Raw genomic sequence first — 15,488 nt, 5'->3', positions numbered from 1 at the left:
AGAGAAGATAACCTGAGTGGATGATGGTGGGGAATGGTACCTGCACAGGTTTTGGCCCACCTCAGGGCCCCCTAAAAGTACTCGACTTCTGGTGGAGGGAAATGGAGAGGCCCAAATGAAGCTGAAAGTCTCCCTTAGGGGATCCCCCTCCCCCGAATTCCACCTGGGATTCCGTCTGTCTGTCTGACCATAGAAAAGCCACAACTGAGCGGATGGAATCGTCCTTGGCCGAAGTAGAGCTGTGCTGAATCTCTCTTGCTTATGCCCAGTTCAGCTTCTGCTCTTTGGAGGGTTTGGGCCAGGACTGGGAATCTGTGTGGTGTCACTGTCAAGGTGCTGGCCTGGAAAGAGGCAGGACATCCATTCTAGTCCCACTTAGGTACTAAGCCAACTGGGCAACCATGGGCCAGTCACTCTCTCTCAGCCCTGGGCAGGAGGCAATGGCCAACCACTTTGGAAAAACTTTGCCAAAGGACTTGTCCAGGCAGTCACAAGGAGTTGACACACAGACACACACAAGCACACAGACCTGTAACAAAGGAGTCCATAACTGGTTAAAATGTTAAATGGATTTTTTCACCCCTCAGAGAAAGCCAAATGATAAACACATACCCAGCTATAACAGAGGGGTGTGTGTGTGTGTGTGTGTGTGTGTGTGTGTGTGTGTGTGTGTGTGTGTAGAGAGAGAGAGACAGTCAAATCCAAGGGTGGAGTCTTCTCCCAGCTTGGCCTAAAGGTAGCTGGCTGCTGGCTGGTCCACACCACGAGGCTGTAGGCTGGCTCTGCTTCTTGGCCTGCAAATGGCTGCTCCTCCCCCGGCTTGTTTTTGATCCCGGGGGCTGCAGAGGCACCACTTGAGATCTGCTGCCACAGCCCTGGGGCTGGAAGACTTGTGGTACCAGGAACTGGGCAGGGGTCCTTTCCCAGATGCTTGGACTTCTTGGCCCCAGATCCAGAAGAGAGCCCTTGTGCACCACCTCATCTGCCCCGCACAGCGGCAGCAGCTGCCAGGGGGAGACCAGGATGCCTCTGGATCAGGCTGGCTGTGCACTCTCTGGGAGCTCATGTGGCCCCTTCTGCCTCGAGGGCCAGTAAGGCTGCCCGGAGCCTCCTCTGCCAAGGCAGGCCAGGGCAATCAGTGCAGGTGGCTGACTCACCCTCCCCATTTCTCCTTGGCAAGTGACTCCCTACTTGCACCCTTTCTCAGCCTCTCACTCATCAGTGAGAAGAGCCGCCCGTGTCTCCCCTGCCCTCCTCTTGCATCAGGGCAAGACAGCCGGAGAACATTGCAGCACCACTGAGGTGACCCAGGAGCCTCACCCCCTGGGGAGGAGGAGGAGGAGGAGGATCTGGCAGTGCGCCCTATATAAGGTTGTTCCCAAATCCCTCGAGCTTTATCTGATCCGAGAACATTGTCCAGAGACGTCCTGAGAGCAGCTGGGAGAGCACCAGAGACCATGGCTGGTGAGTAGCAGGCAGGCTGAGCCAGGGGACCACCAGGGCTCTTAGGATGCAAGGCCTCCTTCCAGGGGAGCTCTGAGGATTGCAGGGCCCCCACCCAGCAGACTCAACACCAGGCTTGTCCAGCATACCTCCGGCCCCCTGCCTTTTCCTACCCGGGGCCTGGAGGGCCTTTTCTATTGCCCCTGCACTGCTCGCACAGAAGGGAGAAGAGCAGGTGGGGACACTTTGGGATGGCATAGCCCACCCTGGAAGGAAAGCAGAAAGGAGCTTGGGTGGCAGACAGCAGAGCACGGCAGAGCGAGCGGTTTCAGCACCTACCTGTGTTCCCTGAGCTCAGCTCTGCAAGGGCTGCCAGCCAGCCTAAGCGCTCAAAGGCAGAGGAGCTCAGCCCTGAAGGAAAGGAGCCCCAAGCCATGACTTCCTGCAGGACTTTGACTCAGGCTGGCTCTTTATGCAGGATATTTTGCCCCAAAGTGTGCATGTGCAGGGATGCACGCTCACCGAACTGGGGAGAAGGGGACACCTGCAAAAGACCCACAATTGGGAGGGAGGCAGTGGCAGCAGGGCACAGCACCCTCAAGCATGCCAGCGCTTGCAGGATGGGTTGGGCTGCGCTCTCAAGACTGAGTCTCCCTCCTTTGGGGCGCCTTCCTGGCCCGGTCTAAGTCAAGAGGAGTCTGGAACTGTGGGGAAAAGGCTCCTGCCTCAGCAGGGCTTGGGGGGGCCTTGGAGGGGCCTTGGGGGGGGCTTGGGGTCCTGTGACCCTGCTGCCCCCTCCCCCCTCAGATTTATTTCCAGCTTTTAGTGGGTGGGTCCAGAGGACCCCTAATGAGGGCCTTTCCGGACCTTTAATGACAGCTGGGCAATTGTGACCGCTGGTGTTGGAGGGAGACTGTGGGGACTCCTAGGTTTGGCTCCCAGGTCTGGAGGCTGTTGGTGTTTGCCTGTGGCTCTCCTCCTTCCCCCATCCTCCTCCTCCTGCCTGGGAAGGTGTTTCTCTTCCATGGCTGGCCCAAGAATGCCCCGGGATTCCTGCAATGCTGAGCACTGTCCCTTCTCCAGGTTTGGTTTTTGGCCACTACCTGTCTCTCTTCTGCCTGGATTTCTCTACAACCATCCTGAGCATCAGCAAAACGCTAAGGTGACCCAGATCAGATAACCAGCGGTGCCCAGAGCAAGGTCCATGGGGCTCCTGTGATCCCATGTAAGGCTCGGGCAGCTAGGATCCGCAGGGTTCAACAAGCCCCTAAGCAATCGAGGCTCTGATTCTTCGGGCGGGATAGGGGCGGCTAGACCTCAAGTCCTCTGGCTGGGGTGCTACAGCTTCCTGTACAAAACTGTCACAAGGGACCAGAGCAATGGCTAGCTGAACCCCCAGTTGATTAACCCCAGTCCTATCCGTGGCCCCTCGTGGAAGGGGAAAGGGGCGGCGCTCTTGCTCCTTCAAGGAGCAGCATGGAAGCGGCAGTCCCGGCCATCTCTCTCCTTCTTGGCAGCACCAAGCAACATCGATTGGAGGCAGAGCGAGAACGCCCGCGAGCATCGCACCAACTTCTATCCTGGAACCGAGTTGGTGGTGCGGCGGGGCCAGCGCTTCTTAATCACGCTGAGGTCGCCTCCATCCGCCACCGGCGTCACCTTCACCGTGGACAGAGGTAGGGAGCCTCCTCTTTTCCCGTCTCTGCCTAGAGACACGCTTCGCCCTCGGTGCCCCCCACACCAGGCCGACGGACGGGGGCTCCCGGAGAGTGTGTGCCCAGCCAGGCGAGTCCTTCTCAGGCTCTGCGGGGCACCCAGACGCCCGCGGCTGGCCCCTCCGCAGCACCCGCCGCCGCCGCCTTCTACGGGATCTGCGCTTCCCGGCCGAATGCCGGCTGCAGCAGTAGCTGCCGCCACAAGGGGAACCACGCTGCTGCCTCCCCTGAGCGGTGGCCGCTTTCCCTCCCAGGCTCGACCGCTGCCCTGCAGGCGAAGACCCGCGTGGACTTTAGGGTCTCCAGCTCCCCCAGCAGAGGCTCCTGGAGCGCGGTGCAGATCTCCGGCTCGTCGGCCTTCTCCATCACCAGCCCAGCGAACGCTGCCATCGGACGCTACCGGCTGGGCATCAAGAACGGCTCCGGCGTCTCCTCCCTGGGCACTTTCGTGCTGCTGTTCAACTGTTGGCTGCCAGGTACCCAAGCAGCCTAGCAAGGGCAGAGAGGGCAAATCTCAAAGCTCTGCCAGCCTCTGGGGGCCTCAGCACGGGGCAGCCTCTATTCTAATGGGCACAGCAAAGATGGAAAATTCTCCTGCACCCTTTTGCCCCTTCCCACTTTAAAAGAGATGGGGGCTGCCCCCTCAGTTTCCTGGTGGCCTTAGGCACCCCTGAATGCCCAAGTCTTGCCTCTCAATCAACGAGGCATCTCTCAATGCTTCTGCGCCATTTGGGGCAGGGTTTGACCTCCGGTGTCGGGTGCTATCTGAAGAGTCCACAGCACCCACCTGATCCTGGGGGAGAAAGCCCCACCCCTGGTCACTGTGTCTGCCTAATGCTTGGTTTTCAGAGGATGAAGTGTTCATGCCAGACAATGCACATCGTCAGGAATATGTCCTCTCGGAGTTTGGGGTTCTCTTTGTGGGGAGCACGAACCGCATCTCTCAGGTCGGGTGGAACTATGGCCAGGTAAAGAGAAAGAATGCGTCATTCAGCTGTAAATTCACACGGGATCCTAGAATCCTTTCCTGAATGGTGCCACTCAATTATTTCCCCTGGCTTGGTTAGTCAACCCTTCTGCACTGGCTGCCATCCCCACAGCCTCTCCTGGTGCCCCCCAGTCTTGGGCTGGAGGGAATCTTGCAGCAGCTGAGAAGCACTGTGGAAAAACAGGCTGCCTCCTGATCTCCCACCCATCCACCCACCCGATTAGGAAGAAAGGACACACACACTCCAGCCTGTCCACACCATTCCAAGATCTCCATTCAGGGAGCTGACAGGGGGAAGAGATGTAGGCTTGAGTGACAGAGAAATTTCTGACAAGATGCCCCCCCACCAAAAGGAAGGCCGAGCTGAAATGAGAATTCTGCCCATCAAAGCCAGGCCCTCAGAAGACTGGAACTCCTTCCTGGTGGCACCTGAAGGTGGTTCCAGGTGACCTTCCCCACCTCGGGAATCAGCCGGTGGCATCCAAGCTGCCACAGCCACTATTGCCTCTAATTATGTGTGCTTGTGTGTGTGTGGGGGGGGGGGAATTGCCCGCCTGATACCTTCTCTGCCAACAGTTCCAAGATGGGATGCTGGACATTTGCCTCTTCGTTCTGGACCGGAGCTTAAGCCACCGCAAGGATCCCACGGCTGATCTGCGTCGCCGGAATGACCCCAAATACATTGGGCGGGTGCTCAGCGCCATGGTATGAATGTGCTCGCATCCAGCTCGCATCATAAGAAAGACCCTTCACCTCCCACCTCCCCTGTAGCCCAAGGGACAGGGCAAAAACAATGCCTCCTTCTGGAGGTGAGGGGCAAACTGAATGCTTTGCAAACCCCCACCCCATCCTCTTGCCCCCACATCTCCCAATTTCTTCAGCTGGGATTTTAGCAGAATACCATGAGTTTGTTGTGCCAACTTAAGATACCCATTCCCCCCAAAGCGAAGGGAACATCTGACCTGCAGGGCCTCTGGCAGTACCATTCAAAGCCGTCGGCTGGCATCTTCACATACTGAATTGGGGATAACCCAGCTGGATGCCAAGATCCCTTTCAGCTCAGATCCCATATTTAGACCCACAGGACCTTGCTTGGTATTGAACTGCAGCTCCTCCTCCCTCTATTTACCACCCTGAAAATAGGCTCTGCAAACCCAGCCACACCACCACTTAGCCAGCAGCTTGGAGCCACATATTGAGGTCCTGCTTGCTGTGGACTTTCTTGGAGTGCATTTGGATAGCCACATTAGAACCAAACGACCGGCTTCTGAATCTGCTCCCTGGGACATCCCCTAGAGGAATCCAGAGAGGAGGAAGACAGTCTTCTGGTGTCTCTCACACTCCCTCAGGAAGGAGAGGCTCCTTTGAGCCCATCCTCCATCTCCGGCCCCCAATGCCGGCTAAGGGAGGCTGAAAAGTCCCAGGTGGACCTTTGAGTTTCAGGTCCTTCTGGTGGATCACCTGCCAGGTTTCCACTGCAGGAGTCCTGCCCTGGTTGTATCAGAAAAGAACTTGTTTCCCTGTTTATTCAATTGATACAGCTGCCCATCAGAAGTTAATGACTTTGGGTAGCAATCAATGTTTGAGAAATATAGAAAAAGCAGAAAGACACTCCCCCCCCCCCACAAAAAAAGACCTTGCACATAAAATAGCAGCTGGGTAAAAACAGATCCATCCGTAACCATCAAACTAGCCAATGGAAGGCGTCAACCCACTCCTGACTCCCAGGTCCAGTGACCGGGCTTTAAAGGACCAGGGCTTTGAAGCCTGATGGAAGATAAGCAAGATTAGGGCAAATCTCATCTCGGGGAAGATGACACCACACTTTGGATAGCAAGATGGCAGCGTGTAAATTTAATGAATAAATGAAATAAATATCCAGAGCCCTGCCAGATGACGCCCCTTGACAGACAGAACCCGGGGCAAGCCTCTTCTGCCAGACCTCACGAGCAATCGTACATGGCTGGGCAGTGGCAGTCCTCCAAACAACCCGGCCCCATGCCACAAAGGGCAGCCCGGAGCTGCTCCAGGAGACAGACAGGCCACCCATGCAGCTGGTGGAGCAGAGCGGCTTCCCCACAGCAGCTTCTCTGGGCTTTCCCCCCCCCCCAGGTGAACAGCAACGATGACAACGGCGTCTTGCAAGGAAACTGGAGTGGGAATTATGCCGGGGGGGAGAGCCCCAGCAGCTGGACGGGTAGCGTGGACATCTTGCGCAAATGGAAGAGCTCTGGCTTCAGGCCCGTCCGCTACGGGCAGTGCTGGGTCTTTGCAGGGGTGCTGAACACAGGTAGGCCTCCTGAGAAGTGGGGAGACTCGGGGAGTCTCTCCTGGTAGATGCTGGATCTGAGGTGGCAGAAATGCCATATATGCTGCCCTTAGACCAAGGATGGTCTGGAAGGGCTGAATCAGCCCCAAGATCCTGCAGACCCCTCTGTCCTGCCTCGGGGGAGGGGGACAATGGAGCCTTTCCCCACTAAATGTCCACGTGGGGGAGCTCGGATGGAGGAAGAAAGAGCTGCTGGTTCCACCTCTCTGGTTCCCCCCTTCGGGATGTGTGGCTGATGGGCCTTTAACTCCCGCTCTGACCTGTCTCCTGGAGAGAAGATGCAAAATGGAAGCTGGGTAGGGCCTCCCCTGGCCTGGCCTGGCCTAGCCTGATAGGGCAGAGGAGATGGGCAGGAGAGGCGGGCAGGAAGCCACGTCCAGAGAGGGCGTGAAGAGGAGCTGCAGAGGGACTAGGGGAAGGCTGCCCTGTTCACTTCTTCTGATGCCCAGGCAGGGGGTAGCAATGAGTGAACAATGAGAATAGTGAGCATAGTTCCTTTCCTCCCCACCCCGGAGCCAAACCCTTTAACTCTTGCCAGTCCATCCACAGGCATCTCGGGATCCCTGAAAAGTGGAAGCTGAGAGGGCGTAGCAAGGAGCCCATCCTACGCCCAGCCTCTGCTCCATGGCAAGCAGGCCCTGGTGCCCAGCTCTGCCTCTGCGGAGGCTGCCTGAGAGGTGTGCCTGCCACGGAGACAGTCTCCATCTTGTCTCCCTCTGCCCGCAGTCCTCCGGTGCCTGGGAATCCCCAGCAGAACCATCTCCAACTTCAACTCTGCCCATGACACGGACATGAGCCTGACGGTGGACGTCTACTACGATGCTGAGGGGAACCCTCTGAACATCGCCTCTGACAGTGTCTGGTAAACTGCCACCCCAACCTCTGGGCTCCCTCCTCTCTGGTGGCCACAGCTGGCAGGGGAGGCCACAGCTGGCAGGGGAGACGCCCTCTCGGCCCCATCTGCCAGCCACCCACCTCCTCCTATGGCTTCGTTCCCACCCGGGGGGGGGGCACCGCTAGAAAAGGGGTGCCTGGCTCTCTCTGCAAGGTTGGCAACCTGCTTTCCAGGAGTGGGGCAGGCAGAGGGAGGCAAGCCCTTTCACAGAACAAAGCAAGGGTACATCTGTTGGCAGTAAGCTGAGGTACTGTGACATGGCAGGGGTCTGTGATACGTCAAGACCATGCTTTCTGCAGCCACCATCAGGGACAAACACAGCAAAGTGACTCAGGGCCATGGTGTCTTTCAAGGACCTCCCCCCTCCTGGCAAGCCTCATTCGATGTGGGTCCTCCTGAGATTTCCTCCCTAATCAAAGGCAGGCTGAGGCCTCCACACACACCCCCAACCATGCCAGCACAGGTATCCCCAGAGAACACCTGCCCTCCTCCTTCTATCAATGGTGGGAAAGAGGCAAGGTACCCGCTTCAGAAAGAATGGCCACTAGGTGGCATAAAAGGAGAGGAGAGGAAGAGAAAGAGGGAGGGAGGGAGGGAGAGAAAGAGAGAGAGAGATCTCCCCCTCCTCTCCTCTCCGGTCATCCTTTGCCCAGGGGTCTTTACTCTGTGTGGAAACAACCTGGACATGCCACACACACCTTTTCCTCACTTCTCCCCCCACCCCCAGGCCCTGCCCCCTACAAACTTCCTTTTGTCCTGTTTCCTGCACCCGGGCGCCTGGCAAAGAAAGCTCTGGTTAGGGGCTGGCAGTCTCTATCAGGAGAGGCAGCCCAGAGCGATCCTCCCAGGCAGCTCATCCTGCCCCACGGAGAAATAGGGTGGAGGGTGGCCATCTACGCTCATCTCCCGCAAACGGGCCGGCTCTCTCCTCTCTCCCGCTCGCTGGCAGGAACTTCCACGTGTGGAACGAAGGCTGGTTTGCCCGATCTGACCTTGGGGCCACCTATAATGGCTGGCAAATCCTGGATGCCACCCCACAGGAGAGGAGCTCAGGTATGAGGTGGGTGGGCTTCGGCTAGGAGAATTGCCCCATCTGGCTCTCCCTTGCAAGGTGGGGTCACCAGCAAGGAATCCTCGAGTCTGAGGGCAGGAAGGGACCTCGGAGGTCTTCTAGTCCAACCCCTCGCTCAAGGTAGCAGCAAGGGGAGACAGCAGCAGGTTAACAGAGGGGAGGCCTAGGTGGGAGCAGCACCCACATTTCCTCCCAAGACTTTGAAATGTCCTAGAAAGAGGGCTTGGGGTAGCAGGTCCTGACAAGGGGGAATGGGCAACGAGTCAGTCAATGGGACTCCCCCCCACTGGTTTTCTAGTGTCCCCAAGTAACCAGCCAACCTGCCACGGCACTAAGTTCTCCTTAGTTGTTGGGGGGGGGGGAATCCCCTAAGCCTTTTTTTCTGTAATATTTTTGTACTTTCTGAGTCCATAAAGTTGCAGAAACGTTCCTTTGGTGGTGATCCTGCCTCCTGATGGGCAGAAGGTACCAACCAGAACAGACATTTATGTTATTATTCATCAGTTCTATTTGGATGACTGCTTATCTCCCCCTGGCCACGCTGAGCAGCGAACAACTTTTAGAATCCTTGAATTCAAAGCACCTGGGTACATATGGTGGCAGCCGAACCAAAGTAAACCTCAGCTAATGAACCAAGGCTTCCTGCAAAGCCAGAATTGAGCAGGGGGCTTTTATGAAAGGTTAAGAACTGAGTGGCCACAGGGAATCATTCATTCCCAGATGCCATATTCGCATTCCTGTAAGGAGAGGCTGCTCCCTGACCAAGCCACCTAAGTGAGTAGCCAGCAGCACCACCCACCCACCCCCGGAGTTGCTGTGGGGTTTCCTGTGGCTCCTGAGGGCACCAGGGCTCACCAGGCGCTGTGCACCCAGCTCCACTGTGGGCGTCCCTCCCTCCCTCCCCCTAACCCTAATTGTCTCCTTCCCCAGGCATCTACCAGTGCGGCCCAGCTTCCCTGACGGCCATCAAGGAGGGAGATGTGGACCTGGTATATGACTGCCCGTTTGTCTTTGGAGAGGTCAATGCTGACCGTGTCACTTGGCTCTATGATACCAGGACTGGAGAAAAAAAACTGATTTACTCAGAGACCAAATCCATTGGCCAGAACACCAGCACAAAAACTGTGGGCAGCTACGCCCGCCAGGACGTCACAGGCGATTATAAATACGCCGAAGGTAAGGTCGATGAAGAGGGCACCTCCCTTCCAGCTTCACATAAATTTGGGGCTGAATCTGGGGGACGAAAGGCTGCGTGGTTAATGCTAGGCATAGACGTCACAACTACTGCAATCTATTCCTTTATTTAATAAATTTATATGCTGCACCCCTCATTTTTTTTAAAAAAAAAGTTTTATTCTTACAATCATATCAAATAGTTCATCCAATGTACAGTTATATACAATTAGTTGGGCTTGCCCAGTCACCACCCCCCTTTTTAACACTCTTCCCTCTTCTACCTTCTTCTACTTTCCAGACCTTCCTCTCCTTCTCTTATCTACATCCTCTCCTCCCTCCACCCTACACCTTCCTTCTCCCTCTTCTACCCCTCATTCTTCCTCTTCTCCTCTTTCCTACCTCCTACTCTCTCTTTTCTCCCTCCCCACCGTTCTAAAATGGTAACTGGGCAGACCCGACCCTGCATTAATTATATTTATACATCTTCAATAAACCCTGTACATTAACCATCACTCCATCTCTACCAACCCCCAATTCCCTCCCCTTACCCCCACCCCCACCCCGACTTCCCAGAACAAAATGCAGGGTATCAAAACTAACAATCATAATCTAAAATAATTCCTAAATTATAATCTCTAGTCACACCACACTTAGTCACACTCTCAATTCCCCTCTCCTTCAAAAATATATCTAATACAAAATATTTCCTAAATTTACTCATATGCTATTCGATATTTTTTTATCTGATACTTATTTTGAATATAATCAATCCACATTTTCCATTCTAAAATATATTTTTCTAGTGTATAGTCTTTCAAGTAAGCAGAGATTTTTGCCATCTCTGCCAGATTTGATACTTTGAGTGTCCATTCTTCAATTGTAGGTAATTCTTTCTTCCAATACTGAGCAATCAAAAGTCTTGCGGCTGTTATTAAGTTCAAAATCAATTTAGTCTCTATAGCTGTACAGTCCATAATAATTCCTAGTAGAAAGAACTGCGGAGTAAACTTAATCTTCTTTTTCAAAATATTCTGCATGATCCGGGCTTTAGAATAAGTTTTTTAAATGTTTTATATTGTATTTATATTCTATTTATCTGTTTTTAGTGCCTGTAAACCGCCCTGAGTCCCTTGGGAGATAGGGCGGTATATAAATATGATTAAATAAAATAAATAAATAATAAATGATCCACCATACTTTAATCCAAAATGCTTTAACTTTTTTACAAGTCCACCATATATGGTAATAAGTGGCATCTTCACAATCGCATCTCCAACATTTAGCCTGTACATTAGGATACATACATGACAACTTTTTGGGGTCTAAATGCCATCTATAAAACATCTTATAAAAATTTTCTCTCATATTTTGCGCTTGTGTAAATTTAACATTCCTCACCCAAATTCTTTCCCAAGTTTCCAGCATTATTGGTTGCTGAAAATTTTGTGCCCACTTAATCATACAATCCTTAACTAGTTCGGACTCTGAGTCTATTTCTACTAATACATTATACAACCTCTTAATATGCTGTTGGCCTTGATCTCTCATTTGTTTTAACAAATTATCCTCAGTTTGCTTAACACCTATTTTTTGATCTAATTTCCATCTAGCTTGTAATTGTCCATATTGGAACCATGTATAATTTTTCCCTTCTTCCCCCATCTTTTCTCTGGATTTTAATTGTAATTCCCCCTTGCTGCACCCCTCATTGACGAGGCAATTCCAGGTGGCTTACACAGAGTAATTAATAGTGAGTAATTAAAAGGGTGATTAATGTTCTTGGTGAGTCACCAAATCTTTGCATGGTGGATTTTGCCACTGAAACTGACGAAGGGACAAAGCACAAGCCGAAACCAAGCCAGTGGCGGCAGAAGCAGCCGCAGAGCGAAACCCTGCCAGTTAAGCTGGCTCCTGCTCCTGAGAAGCTGACCGGAGCTGCCAGGGCAGGAGGGCCTCCTTAGGCAGCGGCAGAAGCCAGAGCCACCTTGTCCCAGCCAGGAACAAGTGATCCTCAGCCCCTTTCCTCCCATGGCCCAGATGGGCAGCAGGGCAGCTCAGACCCCCAGAAATCAAGGTCTCTAGGCACAATGCAGCCTCTCCTGGCACACACACACACACACACACCGCTGTGGTTCCCTCTTAGGCTCGGCCAAGGAAAGGGAAGTCTTCAGGAAGGCCCGTGGCAAACTGAACCTTGACATCATCTCGGCCACATCTGCCAGGCTGCCTGAAGCAGGGAAGACCATCTCAGGGAAGTTCAAGCTGGAGAGCCCCCCAGAGTTCGGCAAGGACGTCAGCTTGGTCTTGCAGCTGACCAACCTGGCTTCGGAGGTCAGGAAGCTGACGGCCAACATGACCGCCTGGTCCATCATCTACACTGGGAAGCCCCTCCATGAGGTCTGGAAGAACACCCTCAATGTGGACCTTGGCCCCCAAGAAGGTAAGCCTTGCCCGTCCCAGGGAGAGCAGCAGGCTTGACCCCCAGTGCAGGAGGGCTGAGCCCATGCCTGACCCCCTTCCCCCAACCCCCCCATAGTGGACTGAGAGAAGAGAGGGGCATGGGCACAAACCGTGTTGGTGAGTAAAGTGGCCAGAGGCATCCAATCCTCTGCTGTGGCCTTTGAGGGCTGGTACTTGTGCCCAGGTGGCAGCAGGTGGTTTGTTTGGCATCCAGCCCATGACCAGAAGGGAAGCAGCATCCCAGTCAGGACCGGCATGGCACTCTTTCCCTCTTCCTTTGTGCCTCGGCCTGCCCCATCCACGGATGGTCACAACGAGATGGACTACTGAGTGTTTGTCCGCCACCTGCAGTTGTGAGCAGGTGCCAAAAAAAAGAACACCAGAGCTTTAGAGCCGCATGATCTTCATGGGTCAGCATGAGCCTTGCTGGGTCCTGCCTTCCTCCTTTCGACAAGCATCTGCCCTTGGCACATAAAGGCGCAAAGATTGTTCTGGGGGGAGCAGCAGAGGGGGCAAGATCTTAGGTCCAAAAGATTGGCAGCTGCTGGGCTTGAGATTCAGAGCTGCCCTAGGTGCTCCTTTGCTCCCTTTTGCCCTGAAGGAGAAATACACCAGGCCTGACCCAGAAGGGAAGATCTTTGGAACTTTAGCCCTGAATGGCCAAACCCTCCGAGGGGAGCTTCACGGAGCCTTCACCACCTCAGCAGCCACCTTGTGGCAGCTTTAACCAGCAGAGGAGGCACGGCGCGCACACACACACACACACACACACAGAGCCAAGCAGTCACCAAGCGCTCCTTTCAAAGGCAGCTCTGGGGCCTACCTGTGCCTGGGTTCACTCACCAGCAGAGGGGCACTGAGAGGGGGGAGTGGGGAGGGGCTGCAGCACCCAGCTGGGTCCAGCTCAGAGGCAGACACGGCAGGACTTTTCCTTTCAGAGAAAAGCTTTCCTATCAAGATTTCCTACACCGAATACCAGCAGCACCTCACCACAGACAATATGCTCCGTGCCACTGCCTTGTGCCAACTGGAAGAGGGGCAGGGCACCGTGGTGGAAAGAGATATCGCTCTGGACAACCCCTCCATTGCCATAAAGGTGGGCTGGCTCGGCGGGGGAGGGCGGGCCTTTGCCAACAGCCCTCTCTGGCTGGGCAACGGCCAAAGCAGGTCACGGCCACGGCCAGGGGTGGGAGGTGGGAGGTGGGTGAGCAACATCTCTGGCTCCTGGGCTCCTGCCAGGCCTTCAGGGAGGCTGGACTCACCAGGGTCTCTGCTCCGGGGCAGGTGCTGGGCCAGGCCAAGGTAGGGCAGGCGACAAAAGTGGAAGCCAACTTCACCAACCCTCTGGATGAGGAGCTGAAGGAGTGCCTCCTGCAGGTGGAGGGCAGCGACCTGCTGGCAGAGAAGCTCAAGCTGGAGTAAGTGCTGGGAGGGTGCGGGTGTGTATTTGTATGTGAGCGGGATCCAGGTGACTGCTCAGCTCTGCCAAAGAGGGGTTTCCAATTACACGCACACCCCAAACCCTAATTGGGGAGTGGGGCTGCATCTACAAGGAGACTGACCTTTGCTGCTCAAGGCCTGCCTTTGGATCCAGTGCTTCTCTGCTCCACCTTCTCTGCCCCACCTTTGCTCGAGCAAAGCAGGGAAGAGGGTCCCCACTCGTCCAGAGGAACGTTTCAAAGCACACGGGGTCCAAGGCAACCCAGGGCTTTACTGAGGGGGGCAGTTGAGGTCAAACTGCCTTTTTTAACCATGCCACAAATGTTGTGGAGGAAGGAACGGTTCCTTCTAGGAGGGCGTTGCCCCTGAGGGGGAGCTTCTCAACTGAGAGTCCACCGCTTTGGCTGCAGGGTTAAGGCACATGAAGAGCTGGGCCTGGGCGTCAGATAGCTCTCCCTCTCAGGCAGAGGCCTTCCTCACATCCTGCTTCTATGTGTAGATACAGGTTCCTCGGCCCTTGGCCAACCCTCACGCACCCTTGGCCACCCTCTGTTGGCCTGCCTCCTGGCTCTTCCTCAAACGGTGGTACTTGCAATCTGAAGGGTAACCAGCTCCCAGGGAAGGAGAGCCATGGGTGGAGGGTGGAGAGCCCCTTGCAGGCAGGGGAATGCAGCCCCTGCCCGGTCCTCCAAGCCCTTGGATGTTTCTCAAATCCAGCTCTCGGCCCAGACCAAAACTGACAAGTCCTCTTGCTCCTTCTCTGCAGGGTGCCCCCCTTAAAGGCCAAGCAGAGTTCACAGATGCACTTTGAGATCAGTCCCAGCAAGAGTGGAACGAAGCAGCTGCTCGTCAACTTCTCCTGCAACAGAATCCAGGACATCAAGGCCTTTGAGACCATCACGGTGGCTCCCAACTGACCCGTGAGGGAGAAGGAGGAGGCTGTGATGCTAAGGGAGAGCCTTCTGGTGCAACAAAGCACTGTTTTGTCTGAATAGCATACATCAAATAAACGTGTTCTCCCTGTATCTGAAATATCCTGACTCCTCATTGCAAGTAAAAACTCATTGAGGGGTCGCACAGCCGTCCTTCCTTTTCTTGCCAATAAATTCCCATCTTGGCCAGGAGGAGGCTAGATCCCTTGCATATGTAATTTTAGGTGGCAGGTTGATGGCTGTGGCATCCCTGTTCTCTCTTCTATGGTTGGCTGTGCAGGTCTCCTTAGAATAGAATAGAATAGAATTTTTATTGGCCAAGTGTGATTGGACACACAAGGAATTTGTCTTGGTGCATGTGCTCTCAGTGTACATAAAAGAAAAGATACGTTCATCAAGGTACAACATTAGTGTTGTCTTGCTCAGATTTGACATGAAATTTGGCAGCCTTATAAATCTGACAGATAAATAATCCTGAAGCAAGCTGGTGTGCTTCAATTATCCTGGTAGCGCTAGGAGATGATACATTTTTATGTGCCCATTTTTATGAGTGGGTAATAAATACCCACTCCCTAAATTTGGAGACAGATGAGCCAAGCCCTCGTTAAGTACCCATCCCCTTAATCCTCACCCCTCTTCTCCCTGCCCACATGGAAGATTAGAGTTGGGGCACAAGACATTTCTTACAAAACAGCTTTTTATTTACCTGGCTTAACTCCAGTAACTTCGAGAGGGATCTAGGTGTCCTAGTGGACCGCCACTTAAATATGAGCCAGCGGTGTGTTGCAGCTACCAAAAAGGTCAATGCAATCCCAGGCTGCATTAAGAGATAGATAGCATCAAGATCACACAAGATAAAATTACTAGTACTACTAGTACTGCTTTATACTGCAATAGTAAGATCACACTTGAAATGCTGCACCAAGTTTTGGTCACCATGATACCCAAAATAAATAAATAAATGCTGAGACCCTAAAAGTGTACAGAGGAGAGCAACAGAGATAATAAAGGGTCGACTTCCTGGTTGGCTCCGTTGGC

The 15,488-nt window shown here is 54.0% G+C and overlaps 1 protein-coding gene across 1 annotated transcript; it reads left to right on the top strand.

The window, feature by feature from the left end:
- Positions 1-1,317: 1,317 nt before the first annotated feature.
- Positions 1,318-14,543, top strand: LOC131195997 (protein-glutamine gamma-glutamyltransferase E-like). The gene is made up of 13 exons (XM_058178363.1): positions 1,318-1,464; positions 2,961-3,119; positions 3,413-3,634; positions 4,008-4,126; positions 4,723-4,851; positions 6,259-6,436; positions 7,202-7,337; positions 8,320-8,423; positions 9,373-9,618; positions 11,762-12,058; positions 13,017-13,174; positions 13,363-13,496; positions 14,285-14,543. Exons 1-13 carry the CDS (start codon positions 1,458-1,460, stop codon positions 14,433-14,435), a joined length of 2,040 nt encoding a protein of 679 aa, XP_058034346.1. The 5' UTR covers positions 1,318-1,457; the 3' UTR covers positions 14,436-14,543.
- Positions 14,544-15,488: the final 945 nt, after the last annotated feature.

The sequence above is a fragment of the Ahaetulla prasina genome, chromosome 3, assembly GCF_028640845.1.
Source record: "Ahaetulla prasina isolate Xishuangbanna chromosome 3, ASM2864084v1, whole genome shotgun sequence".
Lineage (NCBI taxonomy): Eukaryota > Metazoa > Chordata > Lepidosauria > Squamata > Colubridae > Ahaetulla > Ahaetulla prasina.
The sequence above is the reverse complement of the archived record's forward strand: the minus strand, read 5'-3'. Positions and strand labels throughout refer to the sequence as shown.

What these genes read in the sequence shown, in the direction of transcription:
- LOC131195997 (XM_058178363.1), top strand. An exon ending in GGCGGGTGCTCAGCGCCATG is followed by an intron (nt 4,852 to 6,258) that starts GTATGAATGTGC and finishes CCCCCCCCCCAG; the next exon opens with GTGAACAGCAACGATGACAA. An exon ending in GGACCTTGGCCCCCAAGAAG is followed by an intron (nt 12,059 to 13,016) that starts GTAAGCCTTGCC and finishes TTTTCCTTTCAG; the next exon opens with AGAAAAGCTTTCCTATCAAG.